Here is a 23,356-nt window from a genome sequence, read left to right on the forward strand (position 1 = left end):
TAACTTCTGCAAAAGAAAAGAGCTTTTGTTACAATCACAGAATAAAACAGCAGGAACTTATAGCTCAGTCTAGTTGATGTCCAGACCAAAGTTGTATAAGGCCAGTGTTCTCTTGGGTGTGAGGTTTTTGAGATGTTCAATAATACAAGTAATTTTTTGTGATGAAAAAGTTTTTTCTTTTTTTTGGTTATGCAACAACAAATGAAGCTCAGAACTTGAGAACCCCTGGGGGCTGTCGGCTGGAGTACACAGGCTGTGATACACAGATCGATGCTGTAATCAGGGAGGAATGTAGAGATCAGGGTTTCTTTTGATGGGATTTCATTCTGCAGTGTTAATCATTCATTTTCTAGCAGCATGAGGTTTTAATAGCCACACTGACGCTGTGATGGAAGCCATGTGGGTTGTTGGTTGATGTCTTCTACTAAAGCAAAGTTATGATACTAAAACACTTCACAATTAAAGCATTGCTGTTCAATGAAGTATTTTTAATAAGGTTTAATATTGCAGAGATCCTTTTATATGGAAATGAACTCCTGATATTCTCCTGACTTCATAATGGAGATGTACATTACTAATCACAGCAATGATGGGGACCTTTCAATATTTTTAATAAATTAACAAATTGGCACTATGCCACTTAAGTACTGTGTTGTACCCAGTGCTGCTGGGACAGGTGAATCCCATTGTAATTTTAATGCATTCTTATGTTTGTGGGTAAGTGCAGTAATGAACACCAATAGTCTTAGTTTTGATACACCCAAGCTGTTGACTAGGTGGAAGGAGATTGAGTGGATAATGAACCTGATGTGAACAAGATGAGTTTAAAAAGAAAGCCATGCTACATATTTAGCCTAGAATTGAGAGATTTGGAAAATGGATGGATGGAGTTTGTCTACGCTTACTAAAAATGTATATGACCATGCTCAAGTTTTAGTTTGCAGAATACTCTATCCTGTGTCACTAGACTCTTGTTTACCTGCTAATGGTAACTCAATGGTGGGTTATGAAGAGTTCTACCTTGTATAAACCAGAAGGCTGAGATCATTAACACAGCTTTTGCCCTGTAGCTCTTGTTGTAAATTTCAAAGTTCAAAACTAATTATATTTATAGTATACTTCAACAGTTTTTCGTAAATTAGTCTGGAAAACAAATGTTTACAACAAAGACATCAAAGTCAGAGAAGGGTAGGCAAAGCTGTCATGTGCTAGGGATAGCATACGTCTGTTCAAAACAGCCGCAAACAGATGTCCTTATTTAACCGTGCCTTTGTGCAAATGATACAGAGCTTCCATCTCACTCTGTAGACAGCAGATTTGATGTATTTACGTTACTTATTTTACATTGGAGACAAGCAGTGTGACTTGGACTGTTAAGCACAAGGTTGTAGGTTTAATTTATTATTATTATTATTATTATTATTGATTCATATATTTATCCATCTATTATTAAAATTGCTTAGGTCATTTAGGAATCATGAGAGTTATAGCCTATGCAAGTAAAATCAAGTGCAAGATAGGAAATGAAACTGGGAACCAGCCATCACAGAATAAATTATATAATATCCAAAAAACTTAATGATGTATTTAACCTTTAACCTTGTTGCATTAAGTACATAACCATCCATCCATTATCCAACCCGCTATATTCTAACTACAGGGTCATGGGGGTCTACTGGAGCCAATTCCAGCCAACACAGGGCACAAGGCAGGAAACAAACCGCAGGCTGGGCGCCAGCCCACCACAGGACGCGCACACACACACACGCCCCAAGCAAAAACTAGGGACAATTTTGGATCGCCAATGCACCTAACCTGCATGTCTTTGGACTGTGAGAGGAAACCGGAGTACCCGGAGGAAACCCACGCAGATACGGGGAGAACATGCAAACTCCATACAGGGAGGACCCGAGAAGTGAACCTGGGTCTCTTAACTGTGAGGCAGCAGCGCTACCACTGCGCCACCGTGCTGCATGATGTATTTATTCCTTGGTTATTTGTGGGGGATATTTTTGTTTAATATGTTATGTACTAACATGTCCATCTATCCACATATTTTTGTAACCTACTTATTCAGCTCAGGGTCATAGATGTATATACGATCAATACAAATTTCAGAATTAGAACCAGCCATGCACAGGAAGCCAGGCTACTCGCATTCACACAGCCAGCCACACTCCCCCACTCATATGGGAACGATTAGAACAGGATTATTGGATACTTTGAGAGTTATTGTGGGTTATTTATATTTTATAATAATTGTACTGTAATGATTACTGGTTGAATATACTGGCTCTTCTAAAAAAAACTTACTGATATCAATTGATCTTATTGTCTGCATATTATATATTACTTAATGTAAGGTGGCATGGGGTATAGTGGTGAGCAATGCTGCCTCTTAGCTACAGAGATCTTGGGTCGATTCCTGATGAGGTCACTGTCTGTGTGGTTTACATGTTCTCCCCATTTATGGGCTTTTAGCATGTTTTCCTGTCTCTGAAATCCTACAAATGTTTGTGACTGGTTAAATGACAATTCTGATTTGTTAGATTATGAATGTGATTATACATATTTGCAGAAGTATGAACTGCAGTGGATTTGAGTCCTGTGCTGACTTCATTCCTTTTCTGGGCCAAGTCCTGCAAGGGTAGACTCCAGCTCCCCATAGCCCAGTAATTACAAAAGCCAGTTCAGTAAAAGGTTGGTATATATATATATATATATTACTATCGTAATGTTCTTAATATGAACATGGACTATGGTGTTACTTCCAGGGCTGTGGAGTCGGTGTTGGAATCTGAAGCAGTTGTTGGGTTACTGGAGTCAGTGTCAGTAAAAATGTAACCACTCCGACTAAATGTAAATTCTAATATAATGTGGTAAAATTTCAAATATCACATATATTAAATCAAATCAAAACTATTTTTTCTCGTAGCCTATATAACTTAAAATATAACTTTTTTTAATTTTGTAGTTTTTGACTTTTGTTTAATGTTACTTGGTGTTAATAACTTCTTTAATAAATAAAACAAAAAAAGCCACAACGTCACCACAACAGCCTTTACACCCAAACTTTAACAAGTCAGGGAGCTAAAAAGTAGCCTGATGATTCACGTTGTCAGTGATAAAATGCTTTGTATATAGTGTGATTTACAGTAAGTCAACATACTAAATACAGTAACATTCAAAATTTTGGGGTCACCCAGAAGCTTTCATGTTTTTGATAGAAATACATACTTTTTATTATCAATATACTGTGCTATTAAATTGATTTAAAAATATAGTCCATGCATTACTAGTGTGTATAATGGCCATCACTGCTTGAAATGACTGATTTTTATTTTATTATTCACATAAGGCTGCAAAGCTCCATTTACAGCAATTACTTCACTGTCCTAATGGTAAACTCTCTTAGCTTATCCTATTAGTCACGTTTACATGCTAATTGGTTATTAGAGAAACATTTCTAATTGCATTAGCACCACTGAAACTGGTTATTCTATTCACTTGTATTGCAAGGTACTGGCATTCCTAAAGTTCAGTTATGGGTTTAAAATGAAAATTTCTGGGTAACCTCAAACTTTTGCCATATATTACAAATAGAGCTGGTCCATGTTGGTGGTACTATAAATTAAGGACTATGAGTTGAAGGTTTTGAGTACCAACTCAACAGCCCTGGTTATACAGCCGTTCTTACACTGCACCCAATGCTATATATGTGTATATATATCCATCCATCCATCCATTTTCTAACCCGCTGAATCCAAATAGGGTCTAATATATATATATATATATATATATATATATATATATATATATATATATATATATATATATATATATATATATATATATATATATATATATATATATATATGAATATATATATATATATAGAATATATATATATGAGAATATATATATATATATATATACTTTATGCATATAAATGTATACTTTATGTAAAATGTATGTTGTCGTACCTTACATAACTGAATAACCTTTATGGCACAATAACAATTCAATACATTTATGGTTACTATAGTATTTGGATTTAATAATCTTCATGTGGGAAAAGGCTGACTCGCATAAATAAGTAGACCCGAATAATGCAGTCAAGGAGCTTTTGAATTCAGCTGAGTGAAAAATGACGGCTGTCCGATTAACTGCGATTTTAGTTCCCTCTCCTTTCTCTTTCTCAGATCGCTTTTTGGAAGGAAGTCAGTTTCGTAGTTTTTATGAACAGTTCGAAAGTGCCTTTCCACATTTTCTTTCTTTGGAATAGCAATGATAGATTGACAGATCAGACAAACGCACTTCGATTGTTGCATTGTGAGAAATAAAAATCCTCTTCCAATTGCACATCCAGCCCATACCCTTCCCAAACAATTTTTTTTAAATCCCTTCTTTAGTTGATATAAATTGGAAGGTTGACTAGATCACAGCCAGAGTTTTGCAGTAGCTCGCGCGTTTGATCGTGCGTGCAGGATGACCAGTGTGTTAGAAGAAAAGAGATCTCAGACTGGCCGCCCTGTAAGTCAATCAAGTGGCAAATGGCATAGGGAGGATATATGATAGACTAACGTTTAAAAAAAAAAATCGCACCACCTTTGCGATCTACCCGTCTATCGCGATCGACGTATTGGGCACCCCTGATTTAGACATAACCATCAAATAGACAAGCATTTTAAATTACGTACAAAATAGGGGTGGGGATTGATCTGTTCTTAACTCAGTTCTTCTTTTTGTAAAAACTTGATTGCTTTGTATGGATTGTAATAAAATTAATAAAAAAAAAAGAAAAGAAAAATAACATAAATGCCTGAAATGCAGTGAATGTTAATTCCAGCATACTAATTTAATGCATTCCACCATAATTGAACACATCCTGCTGTTTATGGGTAAGTGATGTTATGAAAACTTGTAGTCCTAGTCTTAATGGAACTAAGCTGAAACCTGGATGGAAGGAGTGTGAGTGAATAATGGATCTGTTACGAAAAAGATGAGTTTAAATATAAACCATGCTGCATATTTTTAATTTAATTAAAATCAGTTTTGTTGATGTTTACCAATTAAATACAACACCCTTTTTTGGGGTCTTTAAATCTTATTACTCATCTTCCCTGAGTAGCCAAAGTCATGGCTATGATACAGTTCAGCACATTCTTGTATACTAAGGGAACAGATATAAGCATTTTGTATCATCTGCTCCTGATGGCTGTCTTCTGGGTTCTATTTGACATTCTTAGATGCTCCCAGAAGTTCTGGCCTTTCCTGATCATCACAATTCCCTTCTAAGTTCCAGTTTACCTCTCTGGGTGATTCTTGGTGGAATCTTATGGCCTTTCAAGAAAAAGAGGATGGGAATATAAACCTAACCTGTCAGAGCAGAGAGGCAGCTGGCCTAACCAGCAGTACACCATTTCACTTGATATTGATAGTTGGATGGAAGAGAAATGTGTGCAACTGTTCTGGTCTGAATCTGCACTTCACACACAGTAATGATTAAATCCACGAAGAGTCTTTTAAGATCATAATGAATTATTCTGGCAGTTTAAATATAAACTCTAAGTTCAGCTGATGTTTCTAAATGGGCCTAGTGTGTAGGTCCACTTTAGTGTCAATGAGTAACCAATTAAAGGGAACAGAGTGTCAGGAAATAATCTAAAATAACATGGGGAGAATGTGCCTAATTCACACAGATACTGCCCAGGACAGGATTCAAATCCAGGTCTTTTGAGATTTGAGGTAGCAACACTAACAAGTGTATCAAAGTGCCTCTCTTACCACCTACTTCTCATTTGTATTTGTGTTTATATAATGCTTATTTTATAGACATTTTGAAGCCATTAAAGTAGATACATGCAAAATGAATTCTGGGTGAATGGTGGCTGGAAGCATCTGGTTTGCTTTAAGAAACGTAAAAAGTCGGAGCCTCCTGTTCCTTGTGTGGACTCTATTTCTTTTCTTTTCTTTTTTTCACTCTATTTCCTGGCCTGCGGTCTACTACTCTTACTGACGTCTACATTCTTTGTAATGATCTTTGGTTAAATTTCCCATCACTTTTTTTTTTTTTAATTTAAAAAAGATGCTGACCTCTACAGAGCCTTTGTAGAATTAGCAACGTCTTGAAAATTCTGACTAAAACTGAGTCCATTATTGAAGGGACATCCTCCTGCACACAGCTTTACCTCTGAGACTGCCTACACTGAGCTTTTGGCTGAAAGGCTTTTCCAACAGCCTTTGAGATCAAACCTGTACTTGTGATCCACCATTGCTGGAAATCTGCAAGCATCGGCTCCATCCCAGACATGACTAATGCCACTGGGGAGGTTCATTTTGCTTGCACTTTCCTTTCAAACGGCTGGTATAGTGGTAGACTTTAATTGTAGGCCTGTCTAAAAGGCAGTCCACAAATCTGATGCTGGTGGAGATTTCACTGGACCTGTCTTGACCAGACTATATTCTCCAAATTTGTGCCCAAAGAGGCTTCTGGTAACTACAAGTACAGGTTTCACATACATGTTGTGATTACCCACAAGGAAAGGATATTCTCCTTGGGAGCAAAAAAACAAATGAAACCTCGAATACTAGAGAAAAGGTCCATACTTTTGTTGATTACATGTTGTACACTACTAATGAACATTCAAAGGGGATAATTAACTATGTACTGTATCAGTAATGCTTTAGATCCTTTGCATTTCGTTTGCTTCTGTGATCACAGAGCTGATCTACATAAACTATTAACTGGGATGTGTTTAGATGGCATTGATGTTTGGTAGTTTGGGAAGCTGCTCATTGTGTATCAGACTTTGAGAGACCAGCATGACAGAAAAACATGCCTCATGTGTTTGGAATCTCAGCAGTGTTGGACTCTGATTGATCTTGGTAAGCCCTGCAACAGAGAGGGCAATAAAGAGGCATAATAATTGCACTTAGACAGATATTCTTCACTTTAGACAATAAAATGCAAAAATGGCAATTGCTTGGGGCCTTCTTGTGATGGAATGCCTCACAGTCCTGGGTTGGTTCCAGCATTATGACAGATACTGCTGGGGTACGATCTTGCCTTCTGTGACGGTGAAGTGGGTAGATTAGGTGTGTAAATTTCTGAATGGATCTATGGATGGCTTGTGGCCTTCAAAGCATTTTATCTTCACCTTTTCTAGTATTTCAGTCAACAGCTAGATTGAAAATAGATGATGATACATCATAAAAACAACCAAATGAAGTACAAAATAAAACTATGTACAGGTATATACGCAGAATACTGTTTAACAAGTCACTGTCCATTGCTGATAGAACATTATTCCGAAGTGTGGTACTAGACTCTTAACTCCCATTTCTAGTCAGTAAGCTATGTCAAATATAATGACAGTGATGGTCACAGGAGCACACCATAACTGCTCCTAACTCTGTAAAAATGATGTAAATGAAGGTTATGACTGCAAATTGCTGGTAAACGTGTCTAGTAAAGTTCCTCCTTGGGACAAATAAAGTACTATCTATCTATTGTGAGTGGGTCTTAACAGTCTAAGTTGCTTCAAAGACATTACTGCTAGACTGTATTCAGAGTGCAGTGTTTTGGTATTCACACAGATTTTTTTTACACAAAATGGAGTATAGATATACTATAATTTTGTTTGACAAGGGTGTTCCTGCGTACAGATCTTTGTATTGTGCTTAGTAGAATTATTTCTGTGGCATGCAGTTTTTTCAGTTTACAATCTTGCAAACTAACTGTTTTTTTCTAATTTGGATACATTTTACCTCACAACTGTTCATTTTAAATTGAGTGACACTAAACTGAGATTATATGATAATTAATAGGAGATGAAGTCTAACAGAGAGGGACAAAAAAATTATAGTAACAACCAGTGGCATAAAAAGGCTTCATTTTTCTTGTCTTGTATTATAACTAATGCCAGTGTGTGTGTGACCCAGACTGGACTAGTGATAAAAATAAGCTACTCCTAGCATCTGGCGTGAAATCATGTTTAGAAAAATTGTTGTTATTAATAATAGCTGGACATATATGCCAATTATAAATAAATGGGATGGGAAATGCAACAAGTTATAAAAAGTTCAGAAGAAAACAAACTTTCTACACAGCATATAATAATATGGCTGTAATCTAATGTCCTTAGAATTAATTCTTATCATTTCAGGGATCTTATGCCCATTATATCTTAACCCTAAAGCCGATGTTACATTACATGATTACTGTATAAATTGGACAAAAATTGGTTAAAACTCCAGGATCTAATCCTGCCTTTTTTAGATGGGAACGGACTGCAGCATGTTTAAAAAATGAGGGCACAACCCCCGAACTAATAGAATCATTTATAATGGTTAGTAAGGATGGGCCCAAAACATCAAAGGCTTCCACTAAGAGACATGGTGGAACAATTTCGAGGGGGCTGGAAGCTGGTTTAAGGGTGTCAGTTCTTTTTAGCAGTGAAAGTGAGACAAGATTAAAAGATTCCAAGACAATACCATGATTAACAGTAGGAAGTTCATAGCCAGTTGAAACAATGCCACAGCGGATAGTATCAATTATGCTGGAAAAAAAAATGATAGAAACTGCTCACATGAATGAACAGTTCTATTTAATCCCATCACAGAATGAGGGTAAATGGCCGCATTAATTGTATTAAATAAAACCCTGGGATTCTTTGAACGACGGGATACTAAATCTGCAAAGAAGTCATGTTTCGATTTCTTAACTTCAGCCTAGAAATTAAAAAGAGAAGTCCTGAAAATCTGTTTAGACACAGTCAGTCCATCTTTTTTCCAACGCTGTTCAGCGACAGGCACGGCGCAGTGATCGTGTATTTTCATTAAGCCAGGGAGCAGGTCTTGCCTTATTACTGCGTATCTTGGGCAGAGCAATTCCGTCTAAAACCGTTTTACAGGAGGAATTAAATTTTACGACAGAATCATCAATATCATTATTTTGGTCATGCACATAAAGACTAGAGAAAATGGTTTTAAAATCCGATATAATGGAAGAATTTAAAAAGTGCGAGCAGCGTGAGGGGCAGCTATTAGTCGGGACATCAACAGTAATATTCAGATCCATCATTATAGAAAAGTGATCAGTGAAAGAAATATCACATAAATCAATATTATTCACTGAAATATCACGAGTAAGAATGAGATCAAGGGTGCAACCAAGAGAGTGATATTAATATGCTGTATAAAATCAAATTAGTCCAATAGTGATAAAAAGTCATTTACCAAAGGTTTTGATTGAAAACAAACGTAAATGTTGAAATCAATGACAATAAATACTTTGTCATGGGAGAGGGTGATATCAGCCAGGAGATCAGAGAATTCAGAAATTAAAGTATCATTAATTACAGGAGGTCTATAATCCACGGCAAACAGCAGAGAAGGAGAACTGCACACTTCGAAAAGTTGGTTCAAAGCTGCTAAACGGACCCCTTGTAAGGCTCTGACACAAGAACAAAGAGAGTTTAAAAATGAATAACCAGATGGAACCGAGTGAGTAAAACATGAAGAGTCACCATTTAAAATCCCAGTCTCAGTGATGAAGAAGAAATCCAGATTATTTGGTGTAATAAAGTCTTGCAGAATAAAAGTTTTATTAGACACTGATCTTGCGTTCAGGAGAGCAGCCTTGATAGAAGTAGAAGAGTTCATTGCAGGATGAGCATAGGTGAGCGTATGGAGATTAGCAGTGTTTACTACTCCATTGCAGACCAAGGAAAAGTGATGCTGTCTTGAATTGGGGAAATTAAATCCGTTGTCCTGCACCCATGAAACAGTGATGGAGTCCTGAGCAGGAGAAGATGGGTCATAGACGACTCGCAGGCATTGGAAAACAAAGCTCTGGGACTTGAGTCTGCGTTGTTTAACAGCAATTCTGGCTCTTTTCCCACGACGGCGGCAGGTGCGTTTGCGTCTCTGAGGGGCATTCAACTCACTGATACAGGTGAACACTGGGGTCCAAGTGAAGAAGTCAGGAGATGAATAGACCAAAGGTGGAGGTTCGCAAACAATCCAATCAGGAGATGAAAATTGAGAGGAAAATAGGCCAGAAAAAATGTTTAGTAAAGACTCTCGATCATAGTACACTGACTGTAGACTGTTGGGATAAACTAAAACATAAAAACAAAGTTAAAACATAGACAAGAGAGACGAGCAGACGGCTAGCCACACTAGTCGGCGCCATCTTAAGGCAGTAATGTTGTTAAGATGATTTATATTCTTATGGCCAACAGATAAAACCAAATGTAACAATGGATTCAATAAAGGACTTATAAAAAGTGTGATTATGGTTTTGTCCACTTTAAAATTTTTGAGTTTTCTATGAAAGAAAAGTTTGCTCTTTGTTAAGATGAAAATTTAGTTTGTTATCAATGATTGTTCCCAGATATTTATATTCCTCCACCATCTTCACTGTCTCCCTTTTAATTAAAGCTACAATTGGCAGGGAGCATCTGAAATCTACCACCATATCTTTTGTCTTAGAAATATTTAATCGTGAATTTAGGCTCTTTGCACAATATTTCTAAATATTAGGAAAGGTGAAAGTGACCAGCAGTAAAGACAGAACATCAGGCTTGATAAACACATTTAATCCAGTTATGCAGTCGAAGGAAGTTGGAGTCCACTCTAGTAGAAGCTAGATGAAAAACCCTCCTATCAAGGGGCACATTAAAGCATACCATATCATTCATATCAGAGAAAACTAATTAGAATTCACAACTAACATAATCAAAAATCAAATTTTCACACATTCACTTTCAATCCTGCATATCGAGCACAACGAAGTGAGACACCAGTAACTATACAACATAACTTGCTGAAATCCACTTAATCAAGTTCAGGGATGAGCAGCTATCCTTGTCAGCACTGGCCACAAAGCAGCAAACAGCTCTGGATAGAGTGCAAGTTCTTCACAGGGTCACTTCAAACCCACTCCCACAAGGACCACCTGGAATTGACAGTCACACAAAATGTTTCAATCTAGACAGAAAACTGGGCTACTTGGAGGAAAACCACGCAAACATCACACAGATCTCCATTCATTCAAGAATTCAAATCTAGAATGTTGGTAGAGCATTACCCACTATGCAGGCCCAATATAACATCACAGAATGCATCGCTCTGCATATCTAAAGTTACATAATCTCCAGGCAGTATTGCCATTGGTCTTTTTCTAAGTAATATGATTACATTTGATACCCAAAAGAATTTATACAGAATATATAGAAAAGAAATTACATATTCAATGTCTGTAAGTAGTAGGGTATTGTACCATGTTAGCCGTTATGGATGCAATGAGAAGTCAAGCAAAATGACACCTTTTATTGTTCAGTTAGCCATCACATCGTTTTCAATGTGAAATGTTTATAAAAGATGACAAAATATTGCAGAAAGAAATCATACTTGCAGAGTGTTACTAAGCATCTTTATGGCAGTGATGCACTGAAGTATGTCACAAGACTAGCAGCATCTTTGGCAGTTGACCAATACAAAATACCCATTAGAATGCATATTCTTATCAGTCTTACTGGTAACAGCTGTAAAGGTCACAACAGTTTATTGCACTATTTACACAAGGGCATGTGGGAGGGATACTTCAAGCAACAGCTGTTCTTTCTGGTAGCCATAAAATGACAGTTTCTTGGAGAGAATCACAATCACCAAACGCATATTAAGCAATAAGGCATGCTCGGGAGGGAAGTCTCACCCAAATATGCACCTTTTCTTGACAGTTCTCTTTTAGCCAGGTTATTATTATTAATAATATTAGTATGTTATATGTTTACCTAGTCCAGAATTATTTTGTTATGGGAGAAATTCAAGCATACTTTATGAAAGAATCTTAGAAAAAAAAGTGGCAACTGTGATTCATTGATTTAATTAATATTGCTTTATATTTACATGCAGTGTCAACACTGCAGTGATTAACATTGCTGTCAACTGACTCCAGAGATCTAGATTCAGTCTGTGGCCAGGTCACTCTCTGTCATGTTCTCTGCTTGTCTTTGAGTAGTTTCTCCTATATCCCAAAGACATGTGTGCATTATGTTAATGTGCGACTTTGGTGTGAGTGCAGATGACTGTCCTGCCATAGTCTAGTATCCCATACAGTGTTTAATTCCACTGTTGCACCCAATACAGATTCCCATAAAGGAAAACCGCATATTCAAAATTTAAAGAACTGGGTCATCTACCATTTTATCCAGGATTGGGTTGTTGTTATATATTAGTTTCTGTACGTTCATTGCTTGACTTAAAAAATGAAAATTCCATGGAGTTTTCTTACCTGCCTGCCATTCCTACCATCCACAAGAACACAGTGAGCTTAATATTCCAGTGAAACATGAGTAATAAAATGGAAAATGTATTTACCGTTGGGAAAGAATATATCCAAAAATAATACAAAAGAGGGGCCAGCATTACAATATAAAAATGGACTTCTGACTGCAGTGGAGACTGGACCACTGACTAGAATGGCAATTCCAGATTGCCCTTTATACAGTAAATATGTTAGTTTGCCATGTAAAGGACTGATGTGATGTTCAGGGCCGATTTCTGCCCTGCACTTAGTACTTCTGGGATAGGCTCTTTGACTCTCGAATTAAAAGACCAGGTTGTGAAAATCCACGCATATGTGGGTGGCTGACTGAATGAGTGAATAAATGTTTCGCTTAAATGAAAAGCAATAATACGATTTGATTTATTTTAGGAAGGACCAGGAAATGGTGAGGCTGGAAGTTGTAGTCAGAACACTAGCTGAGGTCTCAACCATAAATCAAAACAAAAACCAAAGGGAATGTAAATCTAAAGTCAAAGGAGAAAGAAATGCGTGAAACGTTATTACACTGATTACTCTTATACTGTAGAAAAGTAACCATGTGCAGTAGTTTATTTTGGTAATCCAAAGTCTTGGACTCTGCGAGGCATACACTGTTTTCTTATATACTCCCTGGAAGTGACATCACAATATGCTACTTCCTGGCCAATGACAACTAAGATGCACTGAGTTTCATAGAATGGCCACCAAAATCAAAACAAATGATAAACAAAATGCCAGGCAAAATGATAAACCAAATGGTGAAATGATATAATTGCAAGACCATAATACCAATAAATTCCCATGCATAAAAAATTAAGAAATATAGTTATATGAAAAGGTTTGGGAACCCCTGTCAGCCTGCATAATATATTACTCTACTTTCAACAAAAAAGATAACAGTGGTATGTCTTTTATTTCCTAAGAACATCTGGGGTACTGAGGTGTTTTCCGAGAAAAGATTTTTAGTGAAGCAGTATTTAGTTGTATGAAATTAAATCAAATGTGAAAAACTGGCTGTGTAAAACTTTGGGTCCCCTTGGAATTTTGCTGATTTTAATGCATGTAACTTCTCAATACTGATTACATGAAACACCAAATTGGTTGGATTAGCTCACTAAGCCTTCATAGACCGGTTTGTCCAATCGTAAGAGAAGGTATTTAAGGTGGTCAATTGCAAGTTGTGCTTTCCTTTGACTCTCCTCTGATGAGTGATAGCATGGGATCCTCAAAGCAACTCTCAAAAGATGTGAAAACAAAGATTGTTCAGTATCATGGTTTAGGGGAAGGCAACAAAAAGCTATCTCAGAGGTTTAAACTGTCAGTTTCAACTGTAAGGAGTGTAATCAGGAAATGGAAGGCCACAGGCACAGTTGGTGTTAAACCAACTCAGGTCTGGCAGGCCAAGAAAAATAAAGGAGCGGCATATGTGCAGGATTGTGAGAATGGTTACAGACAACCCACAGATCACCTCCAAAGACCTGCAAGAACATCTTGCTGCAGATGGTGTATCTGTACATCGTTCTACAATTCAGCGCATTTTGCATATGTATGGCAGGGTGATGAGAAAGAAGCCCTTTCTGCACTCACGCCACAAACAGAGTCACTTGTTGTATGCAAATGCTCATTTAGACAAGCCAGATTCATTTTGGAACAAACTGCTTTGGACTGATGAGACAAAAATTGAGTTATTTCGTCATAAACAAAAAACGCTTTGCATGGTGGAAGAAGAACACCTCATTCCAAGAAAAACACCTGCTACCTACTGTCAAATTTGGTGGAGGTTCCATCATGCTGTGTGGCTGTCTGTCTAGTTCAGGGACTGGGGCCCTTGTTAAAGTCGAGGGTTGGATAAATTCAACCCAGTATCAACAAATTCTTCAGGATAATGTTCAAGCATCAGTCACAAAGCTGAAGTTATGTAAGGGTTGGATATTCCAACAAAGAACATTCTAGAAAGGCATTCATGCAGAGGGAGAAGTACAATGTTCTGGCATAGCAGTCACAGTCCCCTGACTTGAATATCATCGAAAATCTATGGGATGATTTAAAGCAGGTTGTCCATGCTTGGCAGCCATCAAATTTAATTGAACTGGAGAGATTTTGTATGGAAGAATGGTCAAAAATACCTCCATCCAGAATCCAGACACTCATCAAAGGCTATAGGAGGCATCTAGAGGCTGTTATATTTGCAAAAGGAGGCTCAACTAAGTATTGATGTAATATCTCTGTTAGGGTGCCCACATTTATGCACCTGTCTAATTTTGTTATGATGCATATTTCATATTTTCTGTTAATCCAATAAAGTTAATGTCACTGCTGAAATACTACTGTTTCCATAAGGCATGTCATATATTGAAAGGAAGTTGCTACTTTGAAAGCTCAGCCAATGATGAGCAAAAATCCAAAGAATTAAGAGGGGTTCCCAAACTTTTGCATATGACTGTACATGCAAAAATCACCAGAAATCTTAAAAGCTAGAAATGTTGCATCAAAGTTTACAGGCTACACTAGAAGGATAATCTAAATTTTTGCCTAGACACTGGGTCCTGCTTACATTACTAATTTTGCCAGTCAGCTGTGACTGTGAGCGTGTTGTATGGGCACTGTGATGGATTGGCACCTGCCTTATGCTGACTGCTGCCAGGTTCTGGCCCTAAGTGAACCTGAACTGGATTAAGCCAGATTTGCAAATGTTAAATAGTTTTGCGAACTGTAGAGTTATGCTATTTCATTTTAATCTGCCATTTAAGTCATAACTAAACAGCAAGATTCTGAACATCCTATGAACAGCAAAGCCAATGTATGTGTTGTTAAGGAGCATACATTTCCTTGTTTATTTAATATTAGTGGAGGGTTACATGGAGCTGGAGTTAGTCTTGGCAGCATTCGGCACAAAACAGGAACTAAACCTGGATGCCAGCCCGTCACAGAACACACTCACAAACAGGACCAATGTAGAATCTTAAATTAAGTATGTACATCTTTGGGATGTGGAAGGAAAATGGAAGTACCTGTAGAAAATACACACAGATGTAGAGAGAATGTTCAAACTACAGAGTGAACTGGGATTCAGATATTTAGTATTCTCTTCCAGCTCTGAAGCTACATTGTTAACCTCTGACACACCCTATCACCCTCACCTTCTGAATATGTATTGTATTATACTGTATATTAGACTGAAATTTCTTACACCCTGTCTGAGTTAATCAAAACAAAAATGTTATTGCTCCCAAGGAACCCATCTCACACTTTAAGCACCTTTTACTTTATTTTATTTGAGTAGAATCCAGTGCAGATGTTTCATGACCAGCATGTGTGATATAAGAGTAAATAATAACTGCAGCATGATATCATTTTTCTAGCACAGTGTGAAAGAATTGTCTGGACATTTGATACAGGGATTTCTTTCCATTGTTCAAACTGTCATGATTGATTGCTAAGTGGTAGTCTCCCCAAGATTGTATATGCAAATGTAAAATGATGAGACACTCCTGAGTAATTTCCCAGTTTTTGACAAGGTGGTTGACTTTGTGTAATAGATGGTCAGGTGGGTTCCACAATGACACAGTTGTTAGTGTTCCTATCTCAAAGCTGAAGATATTTAGGTTAGACTCCAGGCCTGATTTCTCTCCTTGTGACGTTTATACTTTTTTCCAGTGATCACGTATGTTTATTCCAGGTACTGCAGTATAGGGGAGATTGTATATAAGATTGGCTAATTAATCGATTTTGTATGAGTGTGTTTGTGTTTCCTTTGTGAAGGATGTGTCAGTTACATCCAAAAATTATTCCTATCCTATACCCATCAATTCCAGGACAGCTTCTGTCTACTTGCAACCCCAAAGCTTTAGAAAATAGGTGGAGGTAATGAATAGATATATATCTTTTAGTTTAAAAAGCACAATACAAACTTTTGTAAACAAATAGAGTAAATCATGTTTCTTTTTACATTTTCAGATGGAGCTTCTGGATAAGTTTCCCGTGGAAGGAGGCCAAAAGGACCCAAAACAGAGGATTATACCATTTCTCCCTGGTAAAACAATTAACTGAACTTTTTAAGACATGAAGTATGTCCAGTATGCTGTTAATATGTTGCCATTTGTAACTACATGAAAAGTTGGACATTTAGTTTTTAGAGGCCACACACTTTATTTTATGATTATTTTTGCTTTTTTTTTGATGTTCAGTATGACCTTTGTAAATGTTCTGTAAATTATCTCTATCCGTCTAATGTCAAGCCAGTTTATCCCAGTTGAAGGCTGAAGATGCCGGAATCTATCCAAGTAGTTAATGCCAGATTTGCCAAAGCGTTTTTCATAGTGGATTTACTGGGTTAATTTGTGACGTTGTTCTCTGTTTTTTCCTGAAAATTTGCTGTGTTGCCCTCTTAGACATAATTTTTTTTCCCAGCAACCCATGATGCTTTGCAAGGCCAGTGTGACATCACAGAGCTGTAGCAGTCCTGTTGGAAGGGGATGTCACTACCCTTTTCACCTAATCTGTGCCATTTGCTTGATGTACATTGTGCATGTGCATAAGTTTAACATATGCATTCTATAAGAGTACTTCACCTCACACTTTACAGGAAAAAAAATACCAGCTAATTAAATTTGATCAGTGTTAACAGTTTTTGTCACTGATTATGAATCTGGTTAGAACAAAAACCTGCAGCCATAGTGGGTCCCCAGGACCAAGTTTGGGAATCCCTGATATAGACCTTTATTAATGGATTGGTATATTTTCTGTGGGTTTAAATTATATGGCCTCAGGTAACCAATTGCTTCAAATCTGAGTGGCAATGACAATCAGGCTCAGTGTGTCCAGCAGCTAATCTGAGCAGCTTGGCAGTAGACCACAAAAAGGAAGCAGGCTCCTACAGGTAAACTGGAGTATGAGATGTACTAGTAACCCAGTATTTTTGTTTATTAGGTTTTGCAAAGGTATGCACAGTTTTGTATTTGTCTCTTAATTATACCTGCTTTGTCCAAATTTGGATTGGGGAGTTAGGAATTATCCCTGCAGGACAATATACAGATCTAAAAGTATATCTGCACAGGAAGGCGGCCCACTGCAGGGCACACACTTGCACACCTCCTTCAACAATATGTTTATGGCTAATTCAGAGCTGCCAAGTAATCTAATGTACACAACCTCTCTTTGTGGGAGGAAAACTGAATTACCTGGAAAAATTAAACCATAGACATGGAAACAATGTACAAACTGTGAAGTGAATTGCTAGTGATTGACCCATAGTGCCTAAAGTTCAGTGTTTTGAGTTGATGAATTTCCATCAATTGATTTTTCTGAATCCACTTTTAGTATTATGCGTCTCGTAGTCACTCATAAAGGGTTAGTATAAAGTCAGCAATTAAGGCACAGTTTTGGCATATTGAATAAAAAGTGAGTGTCAAGGAAGAACACAGATAGACCTTGACCGGTTTTGGGTTTCTGAGAATTGTGAGGCAGCAATGATGACTGTGCTTCTAATCCGTGAATACGAATAAAGCTTATAACAGATATTCCAATCCATCTTGCATAAGAAAAAAGGTGTTATAATTCTATGAACACATCTGACCCAGTTTTGGATTTATGATGCCCAAGTTGCTTCTAGTTTGCTCACATTTATAAGTATTCAGTGGAATTTTTTCCATGAAAAGTCTGATGGAGCCTATAAGTGGGCAATATATAGTTTGATTCTAGTATGGATTTTGAGAAAACAGTTATACTGGTATGCTAAAAATTAGTGGTAACTCTCAAAACATTAAAAAACTGTGCATGCAAAAGGAAATGGAAAGGATGACTTTCTTTTAGAGTATTAGCACCTTAAAGGTAATGTCCATACTCAAAGACTTGTATGTGAACTGTATGTGAAAATTGTGCCTACCCTTTAAGATTATTACCCAGGATGCTGTGCGGTTCAATATGATTGGTGAGTTGATACATACAGAACAGGAGGACAGGAAAAAGTCAAGTCTTGTGCTGTGTTTGAGTGGTGTGTGAAAGAGAGAGAAAGAAATAATCTGTACTCATTGGCTCAAGAGAGGCTGTCAAATAGAGCGCAGAGGGGCATTTTAATGGATATGAGATGTATCTGTATGCATAAATAATCAGTAGTACATTTGTCATTTTTAAGAAATATGTTTCACTTTGCAAAGCATATACAAATACATTATACCAATATCTGGTGAAACACAATGTTTAATTATATGTTGCTATGTGTTTGAAAATGCCATTTACTCCTACCATACCAGAATTTCCCATATGTATTCAAACTTCACTAACATTAAAATTAACTTCCCAAACTAATAATATCTGTACCTCGGAAGTTCACACACCATTTGTGTCACAAAAAATACAATCAGATAACAGGATCCTGGTGCCTGGTCTGTAAAGACTGGCATCAGATCATTGCGCTATCCACTGACATCATGACCACCTGACAGAATACAGCAATATTGATTTAAATGTAAACTGAGAGTCTTACAAGGCCCCACCAGTTGCCAGGAAAATTTAGTATATTGGTTACACACTGCCCTCTTTGAAACCACAACATCATAACTTTAGAACTGCACTGCTTTGAGGTGATAAAAAACTAACCACAATGACAAAAGAGACAATGCAGACTTTGCATACCATATCACTCAAATATATAATATAGTAGCAGCACTAACCACTGAACGAACACGTGTTTGCTGGATAATGCAAGCTAGCAAGCAACTAAAAAATCATTTTTTCACAAGCCTGTTCTTTCAGCAAAAATACTACGTACTTCTTTGAACAGGAGCATAATACTGCTGGCTTCAGTTTTCTGAATTAACAGGGGTACATGTAAGGCCATCCTTGTTAGCTTTTTTCAGATTTAGACAGATAAGACCGCCTTTCTCAGCTCAGGACCATTTCTGATCAGCATAATGTCTTGTACTCCATGCACTCTTGATATTGATCTTCTTTCTTTCTTTTATTTACTGCACTCTTTGCTGACATGTGCTGCATAGCATTGACTGGGAAAAGCTTGAACCTCAAGTGTAATTACACAAGAAAAAATTTTTTTAACAGGCTGTAGTGTTCTATAAACTACATGCCCTCAGAAAGTATTGGCGTATATTGATGCCTTACTTTTAGACATTTGCGTGAAGAAATTAACACAGATGACAGTCCCTCTGCAAGCTGTTCAGCTGTTCAGCAGCTGAAGCCAAGAATTTTAAGATTTTACCAAACCCTAGTGCTGCTGCAGTCTTCACAGTCACATTGAAATATGGCACTTTTAATATTTAAGAATTGCTGTATGTGTGCCCAGAGTAGTAAATGTCCATTTATTTAATGTAAAAAGTCCTTCAAAGTTGACGTCCATTTTTCAAAAATGGATACATTTGAAGAATGTTTAACAATATTTTGGGTATTTTCTGCCAGAAATGCCCGGTTTTAATAATAATAATACAGTAATACATTTTACTCCTTCCTCTGTCAGGGCTGTAGCATATCTATATGATTCAGAATTCCCAGTGCTGTGAATGTCTGGAATTAATTGAATAATGTAAAGAAAGGAGGTCATGGGGCAGAGGGCCAGGCTTCAGCTGTGTTTATTCGACTTATTGTTACTTCTGCAGATGGACTGCATGGGCGGCGTCTTTTCCAATACATTTTTGTTCTTTCCCTCACATGTTTATTGGGAGGAGTAGGGAGTGATTTAATCATGTGTATTTACTTATTTAATTTTCTCAACTTTAAATGTTAACTGTTGGTGATCTGGTCTCTTTTACTAAAACCAGCTGGTATTTTGTTTAAAAATGACTTAATGTTATTAAAATTACTGAAGCAAGCATATGTACAGGCTTCAGCTTTTGTGCAAAAAGTAAACTCAGATTTTCTGTTACGAATTGAATAATGAGTTACATAGTCACCATAGGCCAGATTGTGCTGTTCTACTAAACAAGTTATATCAGCTAGTTCTTGCTCTCATGTTTCACAGGATGGAAAATGTTATGAGTTGTTTTTGTTTTTACTTTCTCCAGATATACTTTACATATGCAGAGAAATTATTTTGATGGCATTTATATTTCAACTTCAAATTTTCAAAGGATTTACATGCATCTGATCCATTTCCAGAGTGATTGCTAGTATCAGTTTGTGGACAAAATGATACAAAAATAAACCACTCAATCCAAATAAAGCTTGGCACAGTTACCAGGATTGTAAAATGTTTGAAGCTTGTTGGTTTTTAAAGAAAATCGCAGCTATGCATTTTGCTCTATAGAGATACTGATTTCCTTTTTTTGTTTGGGGAAAAAGTATACATAATTTTTACACAAGTTATCATTCTTCCATTTTATTACACATGTTAAAATAATGTCTTGCATTAATTTGCTGCTAAAACTACAGCTTCATGTAAGAAAAGTCAAGTGCTGCACAAATGTGATTTTTGTCTCACAGCCTCTAGAAACATTTCAAATTCTGGCATGGTCACAGTCTGTATTGAGTTTATATGTTTTCTCATTGTTTGTCCAGGCTTTTTTCTTAGTACCTCACTTTCCTGCCACATCTTAAAAGACATGCAGATCGAGTTAAATGGTGGCAGCGGATAAGTGCTGCCAAGGTTGGCCCTTGCCTTGTACTGGGTGCTGCCAGGATACACTACAACTTGCTGCAGTCCTAAACTGGAATAAGCAAGTTTAGAATAAGCCCATAATCAGTCCATAATAACTGATCTGTGAATTCAATGATACACTGCTTTCCTTCTTTTTTCTCAAGTTAAATAAAAAAATAATACTGTTAGTTACTTGGCCAGCACTGAAGACAAATTACAAAATCAAGACACATATAATATGTATGTGAGTGCTTGGCATGATTATAGAAAGTTAACAGTGAAGTCAGTATGATCTCAAGTCCAATACAAAAATGCTAGACTGCATGGTCAAGGAATCTCCTGTGAACAAAACCACAATAAATTCAGGATAGTTAGAGACATATGGTGCAGTTTGGTGTGGCTACCAGTAAAGGAGAAGTTGAGCACTTTTGAAGTGTAGGTTGTTTTTTCATAACTGTTAAATGCATTATTTGCCATGGAAAATTGTGTTCAATAGTAAAGCATTTTCTATCAATTAAAAAAATACAGTTTAATTTTGGAAATTAACATTTCTCAGTGTCCAGACATTATATATCAGTATTACTGTATGTCATGTTTCTGTTCCACCTTCCAGTCGGTTTTGAAGTCACTCAACATTAAAATAATATAACCGGCAACTACTATAAAGAATCACAACTCACTTGTCACAAAATAGATTAATGGATTTGTATAAATAAAAAATATCGCATACCTCACTCCTATCCTCAGAAAATTCTCTTTTTGTAATTTATTTTAGAAGTCTCTTTATACCCAATTAACAGCTCATCCAGTACCAGAATCTACAAGTGGACAGCACTACTCATCTGTTAGGGGACAAGACCATCTTGGTATAGTGATTCTAGCGTTCTCTGCCATCTTTTCTTTAGTTTCACTTAGACAGTTTGTGTGGTCACTTGTTCAGGCATTCTTAGCACCTTTCTCCCTCTTAAAACAACAAGGAGCCTAGTAAATAAGAAAAATTAATATGCATAATACACTTAAAACAACTAGGAGCATAGCAAGTAACAATAATTAATATAATGCATAATACAATAATTAATATAATGCATAAGACTAGGCTTCTAGTTGTTTTAAGTGTATTATGAATTATATTAATTATTGTTACTTACACTTAAAACAACTAGGAGCCTAGTAAGTTACAATAATTAATATAATTAATAATACACTAAAAACAAGTAGGAGCCTAGTAAGTAACAATAATCAATCCTGATTACAAAAATAATGTAATATACTATTTTTCTGTTACAACAAGGAAATGGCAGAGAGGTTATTTGTTAGAAGAACCGGGATGTGAATAAGAGCATAAAATAAACAAACAAAGGTCAAAACTGGAAGGCCAAAAAATATCAAAAATCTAAGAAAAAAAAGTTACAATCCAAAAATCAAAGCTGAAAATCACACAACCAACTTAACTCCATAAGCAGGTATTTAACAGCAACTGCCCAAGCAACTTTTAATAATAAGGCTATATCTATAAAGAAAACACAAAAGACAGCGGTGTCCATAAAATGTTGATGAAAATATGATCAAAATTATCATAACCTCAAAATGAAAAGATAATTATAAAATAAGTGTAAAATCTCAGCATGTTAAAAAAATCATACAACATCAGTTGTGATTCACATGAAACAATTACAGGAGGGAAAAAGCAATTTTAAAATCAGGTAAAGAGTGATGGATGACTCTGAAATTGGATGAGGAGCCAGAAACAAATATGCTTATGATTGATTTATGATATGTGATAATACTGATTCTGATGGCTGAAGAAAAATGTAGTTATAATGTCATAACTTGGACTGTACAGTAAGTTTCAAGAGGATGACCTTTGAGTCAACTGAATGTTACAAATCATCATTGTCAAAGGACACTCAGTAAAGTGGTTTACCGCACAGTTAAAGTCCTAACTATTACAAAGCCTTTCTTGCCTATTACTTGTAATTGGGTCTGCACAGTACATGATAAAACGTTTTTGATGTGTGTAAGGAATAAAATAAGACTGATTACTTTTCTAGAATTTATAAACAGTGTTAGATCACCAATAGTAAATACAACACCACACTTTAAGTAAAACGTCAGACAATGTACGCGTGAGTATATAGGAAATGTATTAAGCACTCCAGATTTTAACAGCTGTTGGTGACCATAAGTGATACCTGTGGGGATGGATCACATACACAGTGAAAACAAGATTACATTATATACTGTAAATTTACCTAGCATAGTGGTATCCATTTGTCTTATTAAGAAGTCCAGGAGAGTAAAACTCTTATTAGCAAACTAGTAAAGGAGTAAAACAGAAATGACAATTTATGAAATAATAATATAAATCCATCCATCCATTTTCTAACCCGCTGAATCCGAACACAGGGTCATGGGGGTCTGCTGGGGCCAATCCCAGC

General features: G+C 36.5%; 1 protein-coding gene across 2 annotated transcripts in view; it reads left to right on the forward strand.

The window, feature by feature from the left end:
* sh3pxd2b (SH3 and PX domains 2B) overlaps positions 1–23,356 on the forward strand; it is a 148,199-nt gene that overhangs the window by 41,264 nt on the left and 83,579 nt on the right. For both annotated transcript variants that reach the window (XM_039776147.1, XM_039776149.1), the window contains exon 3: positions 16,292–16,367. In XM_039776147.1, the coding sequence (XP_039632081.1) occupies positions 16,292–16,367 (76 nt within the window). The remainder of the gene's footprint in view (positions 1–16,291; positions 16,368–23,356) is intronic.

Source organism: Polypterus senegalus, chromosome 13 (genome assembly GCF_016835505.1).
Source record: "Polypterus senegalus isolate Bchr_013 chromosome 13, ASM1683550v1, whole genome shotgun sequence".
Taxonomy (NCBI): Eukaryota; Metazoa; Chordata; class Cladistia; order Polypteriformes; family Polypteridae; genus Polypterus; species Polypterus senegalus.